The 12,774-nt window shown below is 45.0% G+C and overlaps 1 protein-coding gene across 1 annotated transcript in view; it reads right to left on the bottom strand.

Moving 5' to 3' along the window:
* RYR3 (ryanodine receptor 3) overlaps positions 1–12,774 on the bottom strand; it is a 541,796-nt gene that overhangs the window by 245,872 nt on the left and 283,150 nt on the right. The window contains exons 13-16 of the mRNA XM_034661206.1: positions 8,195–8,363; positions 6,479–6,614; positions 3,872–3,967; positions 1,959–2,077 (exon numbers count right to left, since the gene is read on the bottom strand). Of these exons, the coding sequence (XP_034517097.1) occupies positions 1,959–2,077; positions 3,872–3,967; positions 6,479–6,614; positions 8,195–8,363 (520 nt within the window). The remainder of the gene's footprint in view (positions 1–1,958; positions 2,078–3,871; positions 3,968–6,478; positions 6,615–8,194; positions 8,364–12,774) is intronic.

Raw genomic sequence — 12,774 nt, 5'->3', positions numbered from 1 at the left:
GTGCCTGGTGGTTCGAAAATTCTATTTTCAGTCACTGTCTTCATGGAAAACTAAGAGAGTAGATCAGAGACTTGTGAAAACCCAGGACTTGAGAAAAAGGAGCCTCCTGGAGAGCAACACACGACACCTTGGCATTTTCTAAGCAAAGAGAAAACGTCACAATGGAAGTCTGCCCTTCACGTTGTTTACAAAGCTACCACAAATAGCCCTGGTGATGATTTGAGACAGACTTCTCTTTGAAGATGAATGTTATCCACTCGGATCATTTCTAAGGGAAGGACTGAATTCACGGCAAGCCAACCTTCATCCAGAAATCCACCAAAAGACAAAAAAGGGATAGATCCTTGAGGAGGATTTTATGTACGAAGAATAGACTGCCTGAACTTTCACAACATGGCCGGCATTTCTCACACAGTGCCTTGGCTCTAGAAGATGAAAGACTGCTCTGCCAGTCCCCTCGGGTCACATATCAGAGCGGGTATTGATTTGTAGCAAAGTCCTTCAGCTTCCTCGGCCTCCGATTTCTCCACTTTGGAATGGGCAGAATAGTCATCCACGTGCCACCAAGTGACATCCATTACATGCTTTGTGGCTTCTGGCTCACAGGAGCCATTACAAAGCTGGTTATTCATTAAGTGCGTTATGTGCTATGATCACAAAGACGACCCAGGAGCAATGAAACGAGAGAGCAGCTTTTTTCTCTTCAGACGGCTCCTCCTCACATCTGCACGTAGCCCCTGGCTCGGCCCATGTGTTACTTGGGTGCTAATCAATTACTCTTATTATGCTTTGCAGACAGGAAGGAACATGTTGGGGCCGACAGACGCTGGTCTGACACTGGAGCCCCATGCCTGCTTTGGATTTACCACATTTGGGAAAGCAATTACAGGCCCCACATATTTCTTTCTCTTCTTTGCCAAGCAATTTCACCAATACCAAGGACCATGGCCTTCTTGCTTCCTAAGGGAGACACACCTAAGCGATGCCACAGAGGCTTGTTCTCCTGGACCCCCTGAGATGAGTCTCAAATGAGCAGTGCCCCCAAATGAGGAGGGCCAGTGACCAAACTGAGTTTTCTCCACTCTGCTGGAGCCCAGCTGCTGTCCCTCATGTCCTCGGCTCTTGAAATACACCCCCGCAGCCTGAGGACCCTCCTGCTCAATAATTAGGGCAGTAACCCCCCATCTACAGAGCAGATATTGAAAGGTCAGGAAGAAACACATTTTAATAGACTTTCCTTGCAGACTGTTCTGCCTTAGACATATAATTCCATACAAATAGAGAGGCAGAACTTAAAGACATCTCAAATCACTGATGGAGCTTTCCACCGTAGTAAATGAAGTGGCATTATCTCCATGGGGCAGAGGCGATCACTGAGGCCCCAAGTCACATACTGTTTTGTATCAAAGGGAAGGACTGGCAGCTTCAGTCCTCTTGCTTGCTCACCATGCAGATTCATTTACTTCACTTGGTTTGACTCAGGGAAAATCTGATTTCCTTTACTAACAAGCCAGTTGCCAAGACTTTCTAGACTAGTTTTATCTGATTTTTGTGTATCTTCTTTATACAGCTTGGTGTTAGCTATTCCACTACTGAGTTCCTGGACCTGAGGCTGGGAGCCAGTCCTGCAGTTGGCCTTGGCCAGACCCTCCTAGCTCAGTGTCTCCCTCCATCGGCTGGGTGGTCAGGGCTGAAGACAATGAGCCGGGCTCTGGAAGCCAGTGGAAACAGAGAGAACATGAAAGACCCAGTATGACAGTCTGGCTTGGAGTGTGTTCCTAAGCAAGGAAGGGTCTTTCAGAGCCTCCATTTCCCCCAATTTTTTCCCCCTCAGATCAAAGCCAAGAGAAAGAGATTAGCCCACCTGCTCTCAGTAACACACACCAGTCATGAAGCAGTGGGAGGAAAAAGCCAGGTCAAGCCCACCACCATTTGAGTTCTTCCTTCTTGATACCTACCTTGTGATTCCGCCCATGCTTATCCAACAGGGAGATGATGGACTTGATGTGGCCCTCGGCTATCAGATTTAAGGCTTCTGGGCTTTCAATCAAGATACAGTGCAAAACTTCCAAGATACCTGCATGAAGTCACAAAAATCACCTGGACATGAACTAAGCTGCGGAACTGACCATCATCTAGAAACCTAAATTAGGAATGAAAAGACTGTCCCAAGGGGACAGAATTTTATCGGTTCCTTGACTCTGTTTAATATTTCCAGCCAGAAGAAAGACTGCGGCCATGTCTGGTAGACTTCAGGAGCCGCGGCGGCCTACCTCGGCTGTAATTTAGAGGGGAGTTCTATTTAGCACTGGCCGCACCTCCCTCCTTCCTGGACAAAAACACGGACCCTTCTATGTCAAAATACAGTGAAGCAGCAAGTGAAACCAGTTAGAGAAAGACAAATACCAGATGATTTCTCTCCTATGTGGAATTTAAGAAATAAAGAAAAAAAGAGACTCAAATATAAAGAACTGCTGGTTACCAGAGGGGAGGTGGATGGGGGATGGTTGAGAGGGGGATGAAGAGGGCACACGTATCTTGATGAGCACGGAGTATTGTATGGGATTGTTGACTCACTATGTCGTACACCTGAAACTACCATAACACTGCATGTCAGGTGTACTTCAATTAAAAAAAGAAAAAAATATAGAGAAGTGGCTGTAAAATGGAATTCTTTATTTGGTCAAGCCAAGCAATACCTAGTTTAAAATATATAAAAAAGCAAATGCCTTGTTTACTACAAATTCTAAAGGTCCTTTAAGTAATTTAGAAAATATCTGGAGTGCTCCTTGAATGAGAATTTTTCTAGAAACCACCCCAGAAATTATTTTCATTTCAGATGTACTGGTATACCAAGCAAACTATAAACTCACTAATTAAAGACTAATTAAAGACTACTTGTCTTTGCCCCTTTTCCTGGCACACTGCATGGTTTTATGTATTAGGTGAAGGCTGAAGAAAAGCTAGCTGGTGTCCCCGCAGCCTGGCACCTACAAGGGTAGCACACCATGATGGAAATACAGGGGAAGTAGTTGGCCAATATCTTTATTAGTTTTCCTGAGAAAATTCCCCTTGGTTCTGTGTTTCTCGAGGCTTTTATAAATTACTATGAAATGTAATCTGGTCCATGGAGGCGGCACTGAAGAATTAACAGTGGCTTGGGAAAAGATACGTGTAGGTGGAGAGTCCCTACGAGAGCCTTCCTTTGGTCTGTTCAAGCTCCAGCCATCTCTAGACAATGAACAAAGCATCGAATCCTTCAGCGTCCCACAGAGGGGCCCACACCTGTCATGTTCACTCATCTCTGAGGAAGACAACTGCTGAGCCTCACTGTACCCCTTACCCGTGATAACCTCTCTAGGCTCAAATTCTCTGTGAGTCATCAAGATGGGTTATAGATACGATGTCAGGGGTGATGGGGGGGTGGTGAGAAACCATCATTTCCTCCTCTCCCATGGTCATCCTTCTGTCTGCTTCTATCCCAGTCAGGCGAAGCATGTCCAGAGAGGATTTAGACACCCAGAGAAAAAGAGTGCAGGCAGCAAGGGAGGGGACCAGGAACCTGGGTGTCAGGGCTGGGGGTGGGGGGCTGGGGTGGGATTAAAAGATCCAGAGGATGGAGATGAACACACAGAGTGAAAAATGAAACAGAAAAGGAAATCATTGAAGTCTGGGTTAGAGTTGTTAAATAAAGCCATAGTGGTGCCAGCAAGATTTAGGACTTTTTGTTGGGAGTAATTATTTGAGGATTGTTTACAACTCAGTGGAAGAAAGAATTATTCAAAGATTCATTTTTTTTTACTTTTTCTTTTCTTTTACAGAAAGAAAAAAAACCCCCTACCTTCTGTAGTTGTTTCCTGTCGATCCTTACCTGAGGAAGATTCTAGTCGGTCCAATTTGCTGATTAGCCAATCAAGGTTATTAGAGAATTGAGCGCAGTTGTTCCTGTTTCCACGAATGAGAGCAGCTGCAAAGAAGGACACATTTGAGCATGTAGGTTAAAGGGCATGAGGATGAGCCTAAGAACTTGGGAAGCTGTCAAACACTTCATCTGCTTAGCAACTAAAAGGAACTGAGTGTAACAATGTCCCCTTCCAAGCCCTTTGATACAATTGTTCCTATATTTGGAAGAGTAAAAATCTACCATTCACTCAGATATTCCAGATAATCTATGTACTGAACACCCGTCTACTTGCTGGGGACAGAGCAGTGGGAACACAACAGCAGACTCCCTGCCTTTATGAAGCAGGTGAAAGAGACAATGAACACACAAATTAATAAAATTACTTCAGGTAGCGATAGCGAGAAAATATCCACTTGGTTACTGGCTTAAGAACTCAGTTATTCACACTGTTTTCTTCACCGTAGCTAGGGATTTGCTATTTTTCACTGTTAAAGAGAGGCATCCCAGTGAAAACAGCTGAAAAGGTTGGTGAAACTAACAGGCAAATAATAAAGAAACATGAAACTCTAAAATATCTAAAACACATCAGCATATGGCAATGGTTCCCAAAGTGTGGTCCCAGGACTGGAATGTGTCATCCGAGAACTTGTTAGAAATGCAAATTCTCTGGGCTTATCCCCCCTCCTCAGATCTACTGAATCAGAAACTGGGGATGGGACCCAGCATCAGTGTTTTAACCAGCCCTCCAGTTAATTCTGATGCCTGCTCATGTCTGAGAACCACTGGTAGATGATATTGCTGTGGGAGGGAGAGAATATGCTCAGTATATTTTCACCAAGCTACACCCAGCAACCTTCCCTCCATAGACCTGCCTCTGCAACAAATCCATGTAAACTGGGCCCAAGCACTTGCTCTTCCTTCATGTTGGATTTCAAAGATGGGTTTTACAGAGGCTTGAAAGATATTTGGATAAGGAAGGGTCTTCCTCAGGACCGCTGCTTCGTATCTCCACAGTTAGCTGAGGACGGAATTTAGTCCGATTTCCAGGTCAGCTGCAACAAAGTGGGTTAAGCACAGGGAGCTGGGGGCAGGAGGTCAGCTGGCCTCACACCGCAGTTCCAGCATTTACTACATGTATGACCTTAGGGAAGTTACGACATTTCTGAGCATCAGCTTCTTCTGATTCATGACTAAACGGGTAAGAGTACCTATACCTCGAAGTGTGGTTCCACAGACCAAAAAGAGACCTTCCACTGCTTGGCACAAAACGCTCAGTAACTATTAACTGCTACTGTTGTAAAAATTACTGCTGAGTTTGAGCCAAACCATTACAAAGTATTATAGTTGGAAGGGATTTTACAAGGTCACACAGAACGGGGGTAGTCCATTCAGCCTGACCCTTGACATCGAGAATGGGCCCAACCTGACGTCTCTGGCTCCCCTCTGTCCCACTCAACTTTCTACGGACTTCCTCCAATGGGACATACACTTCAGAGCAAAACCCCTCACGTATCTGGGCAAGTACCGGTGGCCACCTTCTCACACAGGCCAACACTGTCTTCTGCTGCCTTCTTCCCACAGCGTGGTGGTTTGGGCCCTTGTGGAGGTGCTGGTTACCCACAGGCCCCGGGACATCACCCCCACCCCATGCTGTGAGAAGAAAGGCTGGGCGCTTGCACTTCCTCACTCTCCGCCTTTAATCCCCCCACCAAAATGAAATAATGAGCAGGCCAAAGAAACAGGAATCACGACTGACCTACAAGTGGCCAGTGAGAGGTCAGAGAACTAAAAAGAGGAACCATCCTTAACGTGCAGGTGTCCAAGTCTAAACGTGGAGGGCACTGCAAACACGTTCAAGTCTTGTTCCCTCATTTTAAAGAGGAGAGACTGGGGGCGCCTGGGTGGCACAGCAATTAAGCGTCTGCCTTCGGCTCAGGGCGTGATCCCGGCGTTGTGGGATCGAGCCCCACATCAGGCTCCTCCGCTGGGAGCCTGCTTCTTCCTCTCCCACTCCCCCTGCTTGTGTTCCCTCTCGCTGGCTGTCTCTATCTCTGTCAAATAAATAAATAAAATCTTTAAAAAAAAATAAAGAGGAGAGACTGAGGTTCAGAGAGAGTAAGTGAATGTCAAGGGTTTTATGGGTAGTTTTGGCAAAACTGATCCCCACCTGCTTCCCCATGCTGCTGACTTCTTGCTCTAAGTGTGGAAAATACAATAAGCTGCTGGCTAAAGGAATGAATGGCTGGGTGAGAATCAAATGGTTAGAAAAGGCTTCCATGGGTGACTAGTGGCTCAGTCGTTAAGCATCTATCTTCGGCTCAGGTCCTGACCCCGGGGTCCTAGGATTGAGCCCCGCATCGGGCTCCCTGCTCAGAGGAGGTCTGCTTCTCCCTGTGACCCTCACCCTGATCATGTTCTCAGATGAATAAATAAAACCTTAAAAAAAAAGAAAGAAAGAAAGAAAAAGAAAAAGCTTCCAAGAAGTAAGGCCAGATGGCCACTGGCCATGCTGTAGCACCCCCCCGCCCCGCCACCCCCCCCGGAAATCGTCCCAGGGAGAGGCCATGCGCTTACCCAGCAGTTTGTACAGGAGGTTCAGGGTCTCTTTCCAAGCCATGCCGCTCTCCTCCCTTGCGATCCCTGCGAAGTGCGCTACGCTGTTGTAGATATTCAAGCGGTCGATGCAGTTTAACACAAGGGCCAACATTCCCTGTGAAGGAGAGTTGGGGAGAAAGTGAAAGCTCCCAATTAAGAAGCAGGATCCTTTTGTTCTTTTCCCTCTCAGGTCATTCACCTTTAATAGCTGATAACGCTAATGTGCACAGAGACCTTCACGGTGCCAGTTTGGGTTTTGTTTTCTTCCTAAAAACAAAATATACATTCTTTTTTTTTTTTTAAGATTTTAATTATTTATTTGACAGAGAGACAGCCAGCAAGAGAGGAAACACAAGCAGGGGGAGTGGGAGAGGGAGAAGCAGGCTCCCAGCAAAGGAGCCTGATGTGGGGCTCGATCCTGTAACGCCGGGATCACGCCCTGAGCCGAAGGCAGACGCTTAACAACTGAGCCACCCAGGTGCCCCCAAAATATACATTCTTATGCTCCAGAGACATTAAATAGCATCCTTTGTGCGGCTGAGTTAGCAATCTACTCATGACAGGTTTGCCCCCATGTGTTTAACTCCATCTAAGGACATATCGAAAGACGGAGCGTGAATGAGTCTCACAGAAGCTTGCTCTGGGTCTGGCATGAAATGATTCTGACTCACCCAGAAACAGCCCTCAATACAGTTCCTATTTTCCTGTTAAATCTCAAGTAAGTTCAAGAAATTCCATTCAGATGCACAAGACAGCCATGCTTGCTTCCTCCCTCTCCCATCAAAAGGGTAGGACTTAGAGACAATAAAACCAAAAGTGGATTTTAACTGCTTTTCTTATAAATTAAAATATGCCACCACCCAGTGAAAACATCTGTGCCTAGTTGTTCTTAAAAAGATACAGTTTCAGTAGCCTCTCAGCCATCATGTCCCCAGAGCCAGTCTGCTTGGAACAGGAGATTGAGCAGGGATGGGTCTATATGCCACTAACTTTGGAAATGCCCAAGGGACAAGCCCTGTCCCCCACGGGGCACTGCAAGAGTGTGACCACAGCCTGTTACTGACAACTCATCACATCCAAGTTCAAGGTACGTGACTTTTCGAAGGGCACACCTAGCTAGGGATGAGGCCAAGGACAGAGGCAGAACTTGAGCCAGGGCCTCCTGAGTCCCGAGTTAGTTTTTCCTTGCATCCAGGTCTCATCCCTAGCGACTCAGACACTCAGGTTCTAAGGAAGACCTGGCTGTATTTGTTACCTTTCAAATTAAGGTCCTCAGTCGTTTCTGACATGGGAGAACCTGGGCAACTGTATTTCATCAAACAGGTTGCCTAGGTAATTCTGACATCTTCTAAAATTTGGGCATCACAGCCAATGCCATGCTTCAATAGCTGAGATTTATTGGACATAGACTGGGATATCCACGTGCACCGTGGCGCTATTCAAAGACAGTCTGGTTTGTGTGCGCCGAGGTGCCCTGTCACAACGGACACTGGCGTGTAAGTGCATGTGGTGGACAGGGAAAGTTGGCTTCCAGTGAATCCTTCTCTTCTCACCTCCTTTGTCTCTTGTTCCTTCACAACTACGCGCACGCATGGAGACAAAGCTAAATTGCAATCATAGGGATAGTACAGCTTGGGAATTTACATATTTATTCTCTCACAGCGAGAATCTCAATTTTTAATTTTCATGACTTACTTCTTCCTTGAAAAGATTCTGCCTGTTCTTGAGTGAGCGGACCATGTTCTGTTTGTCTTCATGCCGCATCTCCTCCTCTGGGGGCTGAAAGTAGGCAATCAAGTCCTGTAAGGTCTGCAGGACCTCTTCGATCGGCAGGGTGACTGGGGCAGCCGTGCGATTGTTTCCACTGAAAACACAAGACAGAAGCAGCTCAGACGCTGGGCCTTTGGCAAGGACCCTGATGAGCCGAGCATCCGCCTGATCCTGGTTCTCACCTGCCCCCCGTCAGGCACCGGGCACTGCTTCCCACAGCAGTCACTGAGTGAGTGACCACACGTGGACATCTGCCAAGCAGCAGAGCCACGGAAGACAACATCTGACTCAATGTTAAAGACATTTCAACAACAAAGGGAAATGACCTGTGCCTTCTATCATACTTTCTCATTTTTCAAATAAGAACACCTTAAAAAATAATATACTTACTAACTCACAGTTCTTTAGAATGATCACAGATTCCTCTTGAGATAGGTTAAACATAAGGTTGGAAGGGTTTCTGTCACCGGGTCTCTCCCTCCATCTGTATTTTTGTCTTCTCTCTCCCTTTCTCTCTCTCGCCTCTCTCTGTTTTTCACGTCTCTGCATGCGTTTTTCTCATAAAGGTTTTATGTGTGTGCATGTACACACTAGCTCCCCCTTCGCCTTTGTGGAGGTCTCCTCCTGACTTCCTCTGTGTGCCCTCCACTGTCTTTCTCAGCATCCCCCCCCCATCTCTTGACATCCTTCCTCTCTGCCTTCATGTCCCCTCCTCAGTGTTACCTCTCCCACCATCTCTCTTGCTGTCTCTGTTGTGGCCCTCCTATCCTGAATGTGTGCTTCTGTCTGACTCTGTCATAGTTTTCCAAAAAGTCTCATAATTAAATCCTGTCAATACATAGAGACCACAAACCTCCACAGATGGCCAAACAAGCCTTCATTTTCCCACCCCCTTGACGGGTACGTTGGTGAGCCTTCTGGAGAGCAAAGGCTAAGAGGAGGAAGGGGGAAATGGACCCATCCCCTGTGAAACTGCGTCACTGCCCAGGGGACTCAGAATTGGTTGAATGTATAAATAACATCAGGGCTGTTCCTTGGGTCAATTTCTAAGGAGTTCTCCTCTGCTTTTACAGCCTATTTGGTTACCTATTAATCTGGACACACGCTAAGAAAAGATTTACCTAGGCTTAAAGCAAAGGCTTAACAAGCCCTAAGAACACTCAGGTTACAAAGTAACAATTCCAATTTTGCATACGAAAATGCCAAGTGCATGCAATGAGGACAGAACACCAGTGGATCACAGGCAGGGAGGGCCTTCTCACCAGTGTGTGCTCTGGCCCATGAGAGGTGCTCCGGAAATGCTCACTAGTGACTAAGAATTATCTTTGTGTGATTAAAAAAAAAAAAGATGAAAAGATAAAAGAGGCTTTTAGCATTTTTGCAGTTTGAAAGGGCAACTACACAGGGGGCTGGAAAACCCAAGTTATAGTCATTGCCATGAACCGATGACATTTGGATGCCTCAAAGCCCCTTGTGCTTCGTTTCCCACCTGGAAAATAGGAAAGGTACGATCTCTTATTGCCAGGGCCCTTCTGGGCCTAATTTTCTGTGGATTCTCATTGATAGATTGCTTCATCTTGTCCCTTCAGAACATCTTAATATAATAGTTTTCCACAGGACTAAGGCGGACTCCTCCTTCCAGAACAGAACACACCCCACCCACAGGCCTGACACCAGGGACAGTGGGGACACAGACACGACCTCGGAATGGCTTCATCGTGCTCACACTCTACTCCAGAACCTTGAGGAAGAGACTCAGATGTACCCAGGATAGGGACAAGATGGCGTCTCGATTCAGACCGAACTGCAATGGTACCTCACTCATCCCAGCTTTTTTCCACTTCCCACTTCAGCCACTGCCCCATTATGTTCTCAGATCTTCGCAAGGACTTCTTTTGTTTGATTCAAGATCTCAGCGGATTCTATTTACCACACTATTACCATAACACAATTATTTATGTATTGTTTCCGTTCTAAGGTGAAACTCAGGACGGCTGGATAATGTCGACTCGTCAGCAGGATTTCTGAGACTCCCTCACCTCGCACATCGTTCATGTGTCCTATCGGACAGCTCCCAGCAACTGCCCAGAGGATGATGACACAGCACAAGCAAACTTTAACCTTTCTTCCTCACTGTTCTTTCTTCTTCCTTCCCTATTCATTTAACTTCAATTTGCTTTCCCAGACGGCCACCCCCCTCCTTCTGGTTTCCATTGTACACAGCGTGTTCTGTTGGTTTCTCAAAAAAGATTGGAGAGGAGAATCTACTTACAAATTATTTTTTTTATCTTTCACTTCCCAACTCTTGCAAAATTCAAGGACTGTGGTTTTTGCAGCCCCCATCCCTGCTGCATGGTTTTATTTTTCAGTAGTTCTCCTTTCTTCTAAAACATCCTGTGGCTCAGAGAATCAAGAATTTCCCCCACTGAAGGGGGAATGTCCAGAACAGCTGATCGAGGAGCTCAGGAAATCCTCTCTCCCACAAAATAATGATAAAATGGGGCAAAATCATCCAAAACAATTGCTTTAGGACTCTTGCAATTGACTAAAGGCATATAACAAATTGAGAAATTTTTTTTTTTTTTTAAATAATGAGCCTTGGTGGGACACCTGGGTGGCTCACTCAGTTAAGTGTCTGCCTTCGGCTCAGGTCATGATACCAGGGTCCTGGGATGGAGTCCTGTGTCAGGCTCCCTGCTCAGCAGGGGGTCTGCTTCTCCTTCTTCCTCTGCCCCGCCTTCCCATGCGCGCTCTNCCCGGGGGGGGGGGGGGGGGGGGGGGGGCGCTTCTCTCTCTCCCTCTGCCTGCGGCTCCCCCTGTTTGTGCGTGCTCTCTCTCAAACAAATAAATAAAATCTTTTAAAAAATTTAAAAAAATAATGAGCCTTGGTAAGAAAAGTATGAGTCTATGGTGTTTCAGCCCAAGGCTGTCCTCATGCCTTCCTCTAGCTTCAGACAGAAGAAGTTCTACCAGGGTGGGGCGGGCCATAAGCAAGGCCACACACGTACTCAGGAAGGACTGAGACGGATGGAGCTATATCTCTGGCTGAATGTGAGGTTCTGGGCAATCAGAAAGCAAAATCCAGGACAGACCTAAAACTGCTTGAACTCTGAATGTGTGATCTAATCCGCAAGCAGGTCCATCAGCAAATACTTGTAAGAAATATTACAAGGCAACCAGGCTGGCCTTGTAAGAAATACTAAGGGAAGTTCTTCAGGCTGAAAGAAAATGACACCACATAGTAACTAGAGTCCTCATGTAGGAATAAAGAGCACTGGTAAAAGTAATTATGTAGATAAATATAAAATATGGTATAAATATATTCATTTCTCTTTTGTTCTTTTATTTAAAAAAGAAATAAGAAAATGATTGTAAAACTGCATTTCTGGGCTTATAATAAAGGAGGATGTGTTATACATGGCAATATTATCACAAGGAGGAAGGCAAGAATAGAATACAGGAGCAAAGTTGCTTTATTTTACTTGTTAAGTTGTATTAATTTGAGATAGAGTATCACAAGTTAAATATATACCAAGTTGCCTAGAACAACCATTAAGAATATAACTCAAAAAAGTAGTAAAACAAAACAAAAACACCTCAGCAAAGGAATTAAAATGGTAGACTAGAAATTTCTAACACAAAAAAGGCAATAAGGGAGGAAGAGAGAAACAAACAGAACATGAGGTATATAAAAATCAGATAGCAACATGGCAGACATAAATCCAACAGTTTAAATAATTGCATTATCTATAAATGGATTACACACACCAATAAAAGGAGGAGACTGTCAGAGTACATTTAGAAGAAAAGATTCAATGTGTGCTCTCTACAGGACACACTATAGATTCAAAGACACAAACAGGTTGCAAGTAAAAGGAATGAAGGACTTATATCAAGCTAACAGTAACCATAATCTGCACGTGAGACCTCTGGAGTGGCTCTACAAAACAGACTTTAAGATAAAAAATGTTCATAGAGAAAAAAGGGAAACATTTTATAATTATAAAAGTCAATTTATCAAGAAGATAGACCTATTATGAACACATAACCACCCAACAACAGACACCAAAATACATGAAGCAAAACTTGAGAGAACTGAGGGAGAAACAGACAATTCAACCTAATAAAGATTAAACACCCTATTCTCAGTTAATTTAACGTCTTCTAATGTAACTATTTTAATAAAGGGCAAAACCATATGATCATCTCAATAGACAAAGAAAAAGAATTTGCCAAAATCTAACATATTCAAGATAAAAGAAACCTCTTAACAAACTAGGAGTGCAAGAGAACTTCCTCAACCCAATAAAGGGCATCTACAAAACCCTACAGTTAACATCATATTTAATAACCAAAGACTGAATGTTTTCCTAAGATAGGAACAAGACAAGGATCTGTTTTTTCCACTTTGCTTTCATGTTGTAGTGGATGTTCTAGCCCCTGCAATCATGGAGGGGGGCGGTGTGGGGAAGAAAGGGCATCCACATCGGAAAGGAAAAAAAAAT

This window comes from Ailuropoda melanoleuca, chromosome 5 (assembly GCF_002007445.2).
Source record: "Ailuropoda melanoleuca isolate Jingjing chromosome 5, ASM200744v2, whole genome shotgun sequence".
NCBI classification, from domain to species: domain Eukaryota; kingdom Metazoa; phylum Chordata; class Mammalia; order Carnivora; family Ursidae; genus Ailuropoda; species Ailuropoda melanoleuca.
This window is presented reverse-complemented; position numbering and strand designations above follow the sequence as displayed.